Consider the following 13,530-nt stretch of genomic DNA (forward strand, 5'->3'; position numbering starts at 1 on the left):
AACCACAATGAGATACAAAACAACCACAAAGAGATACAAAACAACCAAGATACAAAACAACCGTAAAGACATAAAAAAACAACCACAATGAGATACAAAACAACCACAGAGAGATACAAAACAACCGTAAAGGGATACAAAACAACCGTAAAGAGATACAAAACAACCAAGATACAAAACAACCGTGAAGAGATACAAAACAATTGTAAAGGGATACAAAACAACCACAATGAGATACAAAACAAAACAACTGTAAAGACATACAAAACAACCGCAAAGAGATACAAAACAACCAAGATACAAAACAACCGTAAAGAGATACAAAACAACCGTAAAGGGATACAAAACAACCAAGATACAAAACAACCACAATGAGATACAAAACAACCACAAAGAGATACAAAACAAAACAACTGCAAAGAGATACAAAACAAAACAACCGCAAAGAGATACAAAACAACCACAAAGAGATACAAAACAAAACAACCACAATGAGATACAAAACAACCGTAAAGAGATACAAAACAACCAAGATACAAAACAACCGTAAAGAGATACAAAACAACCGTAAAGGGATACAAAACAACTGTAAAGAGATACAAAACAACCACAATGAGATACAAAACAACCGTAAAGAGATACAAAACAAAACAACCGCAAAGAGATACAAAACAAACAACCATAAAGAGATACAAAACAACCACAAAGAGATACAAAACAACCACAAAGAGATACAAAACAAAACAACCAAGATACAAAACAACCGTAAAGAGATACAAAACAACCGTAAAGAGATACAAAACAACCACAAAGAGATACAAAACAACCACAAAGAGATACAAAACAAAACAACTGCAAAGAGATACAAAACAAAACAACCGCAAAGAGATACAAAACAACCACAAAGAGATACAAAACAAAACAACCACAATGAGATACAAAACAACCGTAAAGAGATACAAAACAACCAAGATACAAAACAACCGTAAAGAGATACAAAACAACCGTAAAGGGATACAAAACAACTGTAAAGAGATACAAAACAACCACAATGAGATACAAAACAACCGTAAAGAGATACAAAACAAAACAACCGCAAAGAGATACAAAACAAACAACCATAAAGAGATACAAAACAACCACAAAGAGATACAAAACAACCACAAAGAGATACAAAACAAAACAACCACAATGAGATACAAAACAACCACAAAGAGATACAAAACAACCACAAAGAGATACAAAACAAAACAACCACAATGAGATACAAAACAACCAAGATACAAAACAACCGTAAAGAGATACAAAACAACCGTAAAGAGATACAAAACAACCACAAAGAGATACAAAACAAAACAACCGCAAAGAGATACAAAACAACCACAAAGAGATACAAAACAAAACAACCGCAAAGAGATACAAAACAAACAACCGTAAAGAGATACAAAACAAAACAACCACAATGAGATACAAAACAAAACAACCGCAAAGAGATACAAAACAAACAACCGTAAAGAGATACAAAACAAAACAACCACAATGAGATACAAAACAAAACAACCGCAAAGAGATACAAAACAACCGCAAAGAGATACAAAACAACCGTAAAGAGATACAAAACAAAACAACCGCAATGAGATACAAAACAACCACAAAGAGATACAAAACAAAACAACCGCAAAGAGATACAAAACAAACAACCATAAAGAGATACAAAACAAAACAACCACAATGAGATACAAAACAAAACAACCGCAAAGAGATACAAAACAAACAACCGTAAAGAGATACAAAACAACCGCAAAGAGATACAAAACAACTGCAAAGAGATACAAAACAAAACAACCACAAAGAGATACAAAACAACCACAAAGAGATACAAAACAAAACAACCGCAAAGAGATACAAAACAAACAACCGTAAAGAGATACAAAACAACCGCAAAGAGATACAAAACAAACAACAGTAAAGAGATACAAAACAACCACAAAGAGATACAAAACAAAACAACCACAATGAGATACAAAACAACCAAGATACAAAACAACCGTAAAGAGATACAAAACAACCGTAAAGAGATACAAAACAACCACAAAGAGATACAAAACAAAACAACCGCAAAGAGATACAAAACAACCACAAAGAGATACAAAACAAAACAACCGCAAAGAGATACAAAACAAACAACCGTAAAGAGATACAAAACAAAACAACCACAATGAGATACAAAACAAAACAACCGCAAAGAGATACAAAACAAACAACCGTAAAGAGATACAAAACAAAACAACCACAATGAGATACAAAACAAAACAACCGCAAAGAGATACAAAACAACCGCAAAGAGATACAAAACAACCGTAAAGAGATACAAAACAAAACAACCGCAATGAGATACAAAACAACCACAAAGAGATACAAAACAAAACAACCGCAAAGAGATACAAAACAAACAACCATAAAGAGATACAAAACAAAACAACCACAATGAGATACAAAACAAAACAACCGCAAAGAGATACAAAACAAACAACCGTAAAGAGATACAAAACAACCGCAAAGAGATACAAAACAACTGCAAAGAGATACAAAACAAAACAACCACAAAGAGATACAAAACAACCACAAAGAGATACAAAACAAAACAACCGCAAAGAGATACAAAACAAACAACCGTAAAGAGATACAAAACAACCGCAAAGAGATACAAAACAAACAACAGTAAAGAGATACAAAACAACCACAAAGAGATACAAAACAAAACAACCACAATGAGATACAAAACAAACAACCACAAAGAGATACAAAACAACTGCAAAGAGATACAGAACGACTACAAAGAGACATAAAACTACTACTCAGTAATTTCAGAGAAAAATTAAAAATAATAAAACATGTACGATGTCTCAACTCAAACTGCTCTGCAAGAAGTTAAAATAATGGATTTAAACGTTGACACGGTCTGATCACATGTGAATCCACTAAAGGTCAAAATGTTTTGTTTTCAGCCCGTTCTCCAGGTTTGAAGCTGGTTTCCTCAGTGTTAGTCTTCTATATATAATATACTATGTATAATATATATATATATATATATATATATATATATATATATATATATATATATATATATATATATATATATATATATATATATTTTATATAGAGGACCTTCCTTTCTGTTGGTGCTTTATTTTTGTCTTCACTGTTTTTGCTCACGTCTCTAAATCTTTCTCTTTTATTTTGGAAACTCTGGACTATTTTTTTTCTGCCTCCTTTAAATTTTGTTGCATTTTTCCTGCCATGCTTTCCTGCAACCAGGAGATAGAGGAGGTAGGACCTGTCTGTCTGTATCTCTGTCTGTCTGTCTGTCTATCTCTCTGCCTGTCTGTCTGTCTGTCCGTCTGTCTGTCTGCCTGTATGTCTGTCTGTCTGTCTGTCTGTCTGTCTGTCTGCCTGTCTGTCTGTCTGTCTGTCTGTCTGTCTGTCTGTCTGTCTGTATCTCTGTCTGTCTGTCTGTCTATCTCTCTGTCTGTCTGTCTGCCTGTATGTCTGTCTGTCTGTCTGTCTGTCTGTCTGTCTGTCTGTATCTCTGTCTGTCTGTCTGTCTCTGTCTGTCTGTATCTCTGCCTGTCTGCCTGTATGTGTCTGTCTTTCTGTCTGTCTGTCTGTCTGCCTGTATGTGTCTGTCTTTCTGTCTGTCTGTCTTTCTGCCTGTGTCTGTCTGTCTGTCTTTCTGTCTGTCTGCCTGTCTGCCTGTATGTGTCTGTCTTTCTGCCTGTCTGTCTGTCTGTCTGTCTGTCTGCCTGTCTGTCTGTCTGTCTGTCTGTCTGTCTGTCTGTCTCTGCTTCACACCTTTATCTTTCCTGGCTTTTCTTTTGCATTTTCATATTCGTTGCTGCTGTTTATTTGACGTCCTCTTGTTGTGTTTTATTTGTTTATTTGTTTATTTGCATCTCAAACAGTCCTCGTGAGTCTCATGAACTAGTTTGTTGTTGATCACGTTCTCTGAATCTCTCAAAGACACGTTTCCTCTAAACTAAACAAAGTGTTGCATGAGACTTCGTGTTTGTCTTCATTAAACCTCTTAAAGCTGCTTGTTGTGTTAGTTCAGTAAACAACAATAACTTTGATTAACAAACAACATCTAGACTGCAAGAGTCGACTGAAATACGTGTGAGAAACTATTAGGATTAAATAATCATTCTGCAGATCCCATAACTTTGCTGCAGGAAACGTTTATTGGTCACAAAATGTTTCACAACAACAACATTATTAAAAGTAAATAAATTAAAAGTTTAAAGTCAACAAACAAACATTCGACTGGGAAACATATTCATTTAAATTTGTACAGCAGGATTTACATGATTTAATTTTATTTATTATTATTTTAATGACAATTTAACGGTTAAAATCTGCTCGGTTTGCATCTTTGTAACAATTCTAATAATTATAAAAACATTTAAACGTTTAAAAGTCATAGTTCATAGTTTTCTGTGCGCTCTCGTTTCAGCTGGAGGGGAAAGTCCAACAGGGAGAGAGGGACTTTGAACTCATCTCCAAAACCATCCGCAAGGAAGTCAGCCGGTTTGAGGTGAGGAGCTCTGAGGGGTCGAGAACGAGGGAACAAAGGAACGAGGGAACAAAGGAACAAGTGAACGAGGGAACAAAGGAACGAGGGAACAAAGGAACAAGTGAACGAGGGAACAAAGGAACGAGGGAACAAAGGAACGAGTGAACAAAGGAACGAAGGAACGAGGGAACGAGGGAACGAGTGAACGAGGGAACGAGTGAACAAAGGAACGAGGGAACAAAGGAACGAGTGAACGAGGGAACGAGTGAACAAAGGAACGAGGGAACGAATGAACAAAGGAACGAGTGAACGAGGGAACAAAGGAACGAGTGAACAAAGGAACGAGGGAACGAATGAACAAAGGAACGAGGGAACGAATGAACAAAGGAACGAGGGAACGAATGAACAAAGGAACGAGTGAACGAGAGAACGAGGGAACGAGAGAACGAGTGAACAAAGGAACGGATGAACAAAGGAACGAGTGAACGAGGGAACGAGGGAACGAGTGAACGAGGGAACGAGGGAACGAGTGAACGAGGGAACGAGTGAACAAAGGAACGAGGGAACGAATGAACAAAGGAACGAGTGAACGAGAGAACGAGAGAACGAGTGAACAAAGGAACGAGGGAACGGATGAACAAAGGAACGAGGGAACGAGTGAACAAAGGAACGAGTGAACAAAGGAACGAGGGAACGAATGAACAAAGGAACGAGTGAACGAGGGAACAAAGGAACGAGTGAACAAAGGAACGAATGAACAAAGGAACGAGGGAACGAATGAACAAAGGAACGAGTGAACGAGAGAACGAGGGAACGAGTGAACGAGAGAACGAGGGAACGAGAGAACGAGGGAACGAATGAACAAGGGAACGAGGGAACGAATGAACGAGGGAACGAATGAACAAAGGAACGAGGGAACGAATGAACAAAGGAACGAGGGAACGATTGAACAAAGGAACGAGTGAACGAAGGAACGAGTGAACGAAGGAACGAGTGAACGAAGGAACGAGTGAACGAGGGAACGCATGAACAAAGGAACGAGGGAACAAAGGAACGAGGGAACAAAGGAACGAGGGAACAAAGGAACGAGTGAACAAAGGAACGAGGGAACGAATGAACAAAGGAACGAGGAAACGAATGAACGAATGAACGAGGGAACAAAGGAACGAGTGAACAAAGGAACGAGGGAACGAATGAACAAAGGAACGAGGAAACGAATGAACAAATGAACAAAGGAACGAGGGAAGGAATGAACAAAGGAACGAGAGAACGAGGGAACAAAGGAACGAGTGAACGAGGGAACAAAGGAACGAGTAAACCAGAGAACGATGGAACGAGAGAAGGAGGGAACGAATGAACAAAGGAACGAGAGAACGAGGGAACAAAAGAACGAGGGAACGAATGAACAAAGGAACGAGTAAACCAGAGAACGATGGAACGAGAGAAGGAGGGAACGAATGAACAAAGGAACGAGAGAACGAGGGAACAAAGGAACGAGGGAACAAAGGAACGAGAGAACAAGGGAACAAAGGAACGAGGGAACGAATGAACAAAGGAACGAGAGAACGAAGGAACGAGAGAACGAGTGAACAAAGGAACGAGGGAACGAATGAACGAGAGAACGAGTGAACGAGGGAACGAATGAACGAGAGAACGAGTGAACGAGGGAACGAATGAACGAGAGAACGAGGGAACAAAGGAACGAGGGAACGAGTGAACAAAGGAACGTGAGAACAAGGGAACAAAGGAATGAGGGAACGAATGAACGAGGGAACAAGGGAACAAAAGAACCAGTGAACAAAGGAACGAGGGAACGAATGAACGAGGGAACGAGAGAACAAAGGAACACATGAAGAAAGGAACGAGGGAACGAATGAACGAGGGAATGAGGGAACAAATGAACAAAGGAACGAGGGAACGAGTGAACAAAGGAACGAGTGAACAAATGAACGAATTAACAAAGGAACGAGAGAACAAATGAACAAAGGAACGAGGGAACGAATGAACAAAGGAACGAGTGAACAAAGGAACGAGGGAACGAGTGAACAAAGGAACGAGGGAACGAATGAACAAATGAACAAAGGAACGAGGAAACGAATGAACAAAGGAACGCGGGAACGAATGAACAAAGGAACGAGAGAACGAAGGAACAAGGGAACCAAGGAACAAGGGAACAAAGGAACGAGTGAACAAAGGAACGAGGGAACAAAAGAACGAGTGAACAAAGGAACGAGGGAACGAATGAACGAGGGAACGAATGAACAAGGGAACAAATTAACAAAGGAACGAGAGAACGAGGGAACGAGTGAACAAAGGAACGAGTGAACAAGGGACCAAATTAACAAGGGAACAAAGGAACAAGTGAACAAAGGAACGAGTGAACAAAGGAACGAGAGAACAAGGGAACGTATGAACAAGGGAACAAATGAACAAAGGAACGAGAGAACGAGGGAACAAGGGAACAAGTGAACAAAGGAACAAGAGAACAAGGGAACGAATGAACAAAAGAACGAGAGAACGAGGGAACAAGGGAACAAATGAACAAAGGAACGAGGGAACAAAGGAAAGAGTGAACAAAGGAACGAGGGAACAAAAGAACGAGAGAATAAGGGAACAAAGGAACGAGAGAACGAGTGAACAAGGGAACAAATTAACAAAGGAACGAGGGAACAAAGGAACGAGGGAACGAGAGAACGAGTGAACAAAGGAACGAGGGAACGAGTGAACAAGGGAACAAATTAACAAAGGAACAAGGGAACAAAGGAACGAGGGAACAAAGGAACGAGGGAACGAGAGAACGAGGGAACGAGAGAACGAGTGAACAAAGGAACGAGTGAACAAAAGAGAACAAGGGAACAAATTAACAAGGGAACGAGTGAACAAAGGAACGAGGGAACGAGTGAACGAAGGAACGACTGAACAAATGAACGAAGGAACGAGGGATTGAGTGAACAAAGGAACGAGAGAATGAATGAATGAACTAGTGAACGAGTGAGTGAGCGTTTGTTCACTAATATAAAAGTGACTTGTTTCCTCCAACAGAAAGAACGAGTGAAGGACTTCAAAACGATTATCATCAAATACCTGGAGTCTCTGGTTCAGACGCAGCAGAAGGTAAAGAACATTATTATTATTATATTTAGTATATCATATTAATAATAATAAATACCTGGAGTCTCTGGTTCAGACGCAGCAGAAGGTAAAGAACATTATTATTATTATATTTAGTATATCATATTAATAATAATAAATACCTGGAGTCTCTGGTTCAGACGCAGCAGAAGGTAAAGAACATTATTATTATTATATTTAGTATATCATATTAATAATAATAAATACCTGGAGTCTCTGGTTCAGACGCAGCAGAAGGTAAAGAACATTATTATTATATATTTAGTATATCATATTAATAATAATAAATACCTGGAGTCTCTGGTTCAGACGCAGCAGAAGGTAAAGAACATTATTATTATATATTTAGTATATCATATTAATAATAATAAATACCTGGAGTCTCTGGTTCAGACGCAGCAGAAGGTAAAGAACATTATTATTATATATTTAGTATATCATATTAATAATAATAAATACCTGGAGTCTCTGGTTCAGACGCAGCAGAAGGTTAAGAACATTATTATTATTATATTTAGTATATCATATTAATAATAATAAATACCTGGAGTCTCTGGTTCAGACGCAGCAGAAGGTAAAGAACATTATTATTATTATTATTAGTAGTAGTAGTAGTAGTAGAAAATCATTATTATAATATAATTAGTATATCATATTAATAATAACTGTTATAAAGAACATAATAATAATAAAGTCAAAATATTGTTTCACAGAATTTTACATAATGGTTCAATAAAAATGTTGTTACATCAATTAAATAATGTAATCAAATAATAATGTTACAAAATAAATAATATAATATTGCAATTATTATTATTTATTAGTATGTATTTGTATTATTATTATGTGTAACTAATGAATAGTAATTACATTATTGTTCTAGTCAAAATAGTGTTGGATATAATTTGACAATCTTCAATGTATATATATCAATGTGTATATATATATATATATATATATATATATATATATATATTATTAAATAAATATAAAATAATAGAAATTAAATAGTTTGAATTAAATTAAAATACTAAAAAGAAGAAATAAAACACACTGGCAAAATATTTCGGCCATTCTTTTAATTTTCATATTAGTGAAAATATGAAATAATACATAATACAAAACAATACCTTCATGTGTACTGTGGTGTGTTGGCCAATTACACATTTATGTTGCCTGGAGATGAACAATAAAGTTTTCTAATTCTGAATTAAAATTTAATGTAAACATTTTTAAACTGAAAAGCTTTAAATATAACGTTGGCAGTAATTCTGCATCTTTAAAGAAAATGAATACATTAATCACATTTAGACATTTCTTCATGTTATCTTGTTGTACATCACATGCACACACATGTTATTACACACATGTTATTACACACATGTTATTACACACATGTTATTACACACATGTTATTACATATATTTAGCATGCGATACCACAAATAAGACATTTTACACATAAACAATGAAGTAAAAGTAAAATGACGCTTATGAAATGTGAATAATTTCCCTTTCTCGCTCCCACAGCTGATCAAATACTGGGACGCCTTCTTACCCGAGGCCAAGGCCATCTCGTAGAGACGACCCCGACCGCATTACCCACAATGCACCGCTCCCCCTCCTGTTTACGACGAGAAGTGAAGACGGCGACTTTTTCTGCAGTTAAAACAAAATCTTCAAGAGAAACGCTTGAATTTACCGTTTGTCCCCTTTTTTATTTTATTCTTTCCCAGCCGAACTCGGTGTTGCGTTCAGGGTCCCGTCAGACTAATCGACGCTTTCGTGATAATACTGTGACATCGACAACAGTTTTTTGCTTTCCCTCTCGTTTTGAAAACTCAGTTCCTTCTTGTTTTAGACAAAAATGAGAACCCTGCAAAAGCTATTTTCAAGCCAGAAGCTCATAATCCCCGTGTGACTTGAACGCAGCACGAGTTTGGTAGACCCCGGTGACGGTTCTTTACAACTTGAAGCTCTTTGGGGGAACAAACGTGTTTCTGAGGAGCGACCAGGAGAGGAGGAGGAGGAGGAGGAGGAGGGGGAGGGGAGTGGAGGAGCGTTGCACTTAAAAAATCACTTTAATTTAAACGCCATCATTTTGGTCTTTGAAAGTTTGGAAGCTCATTTCTGACATAAAAAAGAGGAAAAGTTAGGATTGATTAAAAAAAATAATATATATATATATATATATATATCAGAAAAAAGTATGTAATATTTCTCTGAATTAATCTAGAATCCAAATTTAATGAGGTTTAAATTTTGAGAAACAGAAAATTCATATCAATGAAAAACTAAAGGCGGTTATCTTGTGTGAAGCTACAGGATTTATTATTTTTATCACTAAAATGATTGATAATCCCGAACAGTCTGAGATTAACACGCAAACCCACTTTCAGTATTCGCAGATATTGAACAACATTTAACGGAATATCTGTGATATTTATCAGAAACGGGTCAAGAATTTAGAATATTTTCGTACCAGAAATGTCAATTAAGATCCCAATTTAGGATATTTTAGGATATGTTTGAACACAACGAATGACAATAAAGTAAAAACAGCTGTTTTACATTTATAATTATGATAAATATGTCTTTCAATTTGTATTAATAAACGCGTACAATGTTCCTACATTATAGTGCGTTTTTAAACTTTTATTTTGATCAATCCTGACTGAGTCTTCCATACTGTTATCCCTAAGAACTACATTACCCATGAGCCTCAGCGGTTGAAGCCGATGGGAAGTCAAGAGTTGCATCATTTTCCCGAAACAAATGAATTGTTTAAAATTCGTTCTCTTTACTTTATCTGACACAATAAATCTTACGCGATCTGATTGGACGTTGTCTCGCTGCAGTGATCTCTGGGTAATGTAGTCCTGGAGCTCTACACTTTGTTCCCTCTCTAAAAAATACATTTAATTCTTTAGAGTTTCATCATCAAACATGTCAAAACGAGAGCTCGTGAATCTGATCCGGAGTCAGTGCCCCCCCCCCCCCCACTTCCTCCTTTCCTCTCAAAACGTCTTATCTCCGTTGCTGTATGATCGCAAGTGAAGGCAACGTTTCCTCCTACTGGCGAGAGGAGGAACTTCACCTGGTCGGGTCGCCTGCTGAAGCCTCGTGTGTTTACTTTGGTTATTTACACTTTGTTTATTCTATAATCATAAATGTTTGAATCCAGGTGAAAACCAGAAGAGACGCTTTTCATGATTTATCAGCGTTGTTGCCGGGCAGATTATGTCGGGACGTGAAGCTATTGTCGCCTAAAGAGGCGATAATTATTTATCTATTTAGTCTTTTTAACCGGTGAAATATTGTAAAAACTGTTTACTGTCACTCGAAAACCAAATGCAACAGTTCAAATTAAAGTGACGTGTTATATATATATATGTATATATGTATATATATATATATATATATATATATGTGTGTGTATATATATATATATATAGCGCTGGAGCCTATCCCAATTTTGGAATATATATAAAAAAGTTGTAGATTTGATTTGTTTCGTCAAATAAAAAACAGAATTCCTCCCGTAGACTTTAATTAAACATTTCTGCCTGCAGTTCACTTTTGAGCCACTAGGGGGAGCCTGAATGTTCGTGCTTTCTACTAATAACAATTAATCTGATATGAAAGGCAAAAACAAATTATTCTGATGTATTATCAAAAGTATGATCTCTTCTAAACGAGTTATCTGTTTTAAGTTTGGGGACCAAATGTTCTCCACTATTAAAATAAGATGTAATAGCTGCAGCGGGATCGGACCCTCGTGAGTTTCTCCCTCGAAGAAGAAACACTTTGGTTTTTATTTTTATTTTTTTGAAGTGGAGAAATGAAGAAATCAAACGCGCTCGTTAGCATCGAAGCTAACGAGCGTTCGTCCTCCTGCTGGTCGGTGTGAGCGCTGCAGTCCGAAATATTGAATGTGTTGTTGTTTTTGTTTCTTTTCGTTGAATCCGACGTCCTTTGTGTTTCATCTCTTTATTGAAACCTTTTTGTATTTCGTGTCATTCCACATTTCTTTTAAACGACGGTTCAATATTTTCAGTTGATTTACTTCTTTTCTTTCTTTTTTACGTCGGTTAGTTTTGACGTTCCTGCAGAACTTTAATTACAATAAAGGAATGTATCTCACTTGTGGTTGCACTGGCTTTTTATTATTATATGTTATTACTATTTAAAGTACCAATACTATTATTTTTTTTTTAAGTAAATCTTAAGCATTCATATTTTACAAGAAGTCTGTTATTTATGTTTATATTATTTCACCCTCATTGATATTTAAAAATGTACTCTTTTGCTTAATTTGAACTATTAATTGTAATATTTCTCTTATCTGTTGGTTTAAGTTCCTATTAATAATGCTTATTATTATTAGTATACAGCATGATATCTATAGATGTTATATTATTAATATTAGTGTAATTAAGTGGACAATTGATGGGGAAATAGTTTTTTAATAACTTTGAATGCAAGAGAACGAAGCAAGAAAAGTCCTCAAAGCTAAACATCACAATTTAAAAGACGAAATCCTACTGAAACATTTTTGTCCTGCTGGTCAGGAGAGAGAATGCAGCTTTAACACATGAAGCATAGACTTCTATACAACCAGAGGAGTCGCCCCCTGGTGGTCAGGAGAGAGAATGCAGCTTTAACACATGAAGTATAGACTTCTATACAACCAGAGGAGTCGCCCCCTGGTGGTTAGGAGAGAGTATGCAGCTTTAACACATGAAGCATAGACTTCTATACAACCAGAGGAGTCGCCCCCTGGTGGTCAGGAGAGAGAATGCAGCTTTAACACATGACGCATAGACTTCTATACAACCAGAGGAGTCGCCCCCTGGTGGTCAGGAGAGAGAATGCAGCTTTAACACATGAAGCATAGACTTCTATACAACCAGAGGAGTCGCCCCCTGGTGGTCAGGAGAGAGAATGCAGCTTTGACACATGAAGCATAGACTTCTATACAACCAGAGGAGTCGCCCCCTGGTGGTCAGGAGAGAGAATGCAGCTTTGACACATGAAGCATAGACTTCTATACAACCAGAGGAGTCGCCCCCTGGTGGTCAGGAGAGAGACTGCAGCTTTAACACATGAAGTATAGACTTCTATACAACCAGAGGAGTCGCCCCTGGTGGTCAGGAGAGAGAATGCAGCTTTAACACATGAAGCAGAGACTTCTATACAACCAGAGGAGTCGCGCCTGGTGGTCAGGAGAGAGAATGCAGCTTTAACACATGAAGCATAGACTTCTATACAACCAGAGGAGTCGCCCCCTGGTGGTCAGGAGAGAGAATGCAGCTTTGACACATGAAGCATAGACTTCTATACAACCAGAGGAGTCGCCCCCTGGTGGTCAGGAGAGAGACTGCAGCTTTGACACATGAAGCATAGACTTCTATACAACCAGAGGAGTCGCCCCCTGGTGGTCAGAAGAGAGAATGCAGCTTTAACACATGAAGCAAAGACTTCTATACAACCAGAGGAGTCGCCCCCTGGTGGTCAGAAGAGAGAATGCAGCTTTAACACATGAAGCAGAGACTTCTATACAACCAGAGTCGCCGCCCCCTGGTGGTCAGTAGAGAGAATGCAGCTTTAACACATGAAGCATAGACTTCTATACAACCAGAGGAGTCTCCCCCTGGTGGTCAGAAGAGAGAATGCATCTTTAACACATGAAGCATAGACTTCTATACAACCAGAGGAGTCGCCCCCTGGTGGTCAGAAGAGAGAATGCAGCTTTAACACATGAAGCAGAGACTTCTATACAACCAGAGGAGTCGCCCCCTGGGGGTCAGTAGAGAGAATGCAGCTTTA

At 37.6% G+C, this 13,530-nt stretch overlaps 1 protein-coding gene across 1 annotated transcript in view; it reads left to right on the forward strand.

Moving 5' to 3' along the window:
- snx2 (sorting nexin 2) overlaps positions 1 to 10,329 on the forward strand; it is a 32,530-nt gene extending 22,201 nt beyond the window's left edge. Inside the window, exons 13-15 of the mRNA XM_034541035.1 lie at positions 4,511 to 4,591; positions 7,613 to 7,684; positions 9,232 to 10,329. Coding sequence (XP_034396926.1) covers positions 4,511 to 4,591; positions 7,613 to 7,684; positions 9,232 to 9,282 — 204 coding nt within the window. The 3' untranslated portion in view covers positions 9,283 to 10,329. The remainder of the gene's footprint in view (positions 1 to 4,510; positions 4,592 to 7,612; positions 7,685 to 9,231) is intronic.
- The last annotated feature ends 3,201 nt before the right edge of the window (positions 10,330 to 13,530 follow it).

This window comes from Cyclopterus lumpus, chromosome 9 (genome assembly GCF_009769545.1).
Source record: "Cyclopterus lumpus isolate fCycLum1 chromosome 9, fCycLum1.pri, whole genome shotgun sequence".
NCBI classification, from domain to species: Eukaryota; Metazoa; Chordata; class Actinopteri; order Perciformes; family Cyclopteridae; genus Cyclopterus; species Cyclopterus lumpus.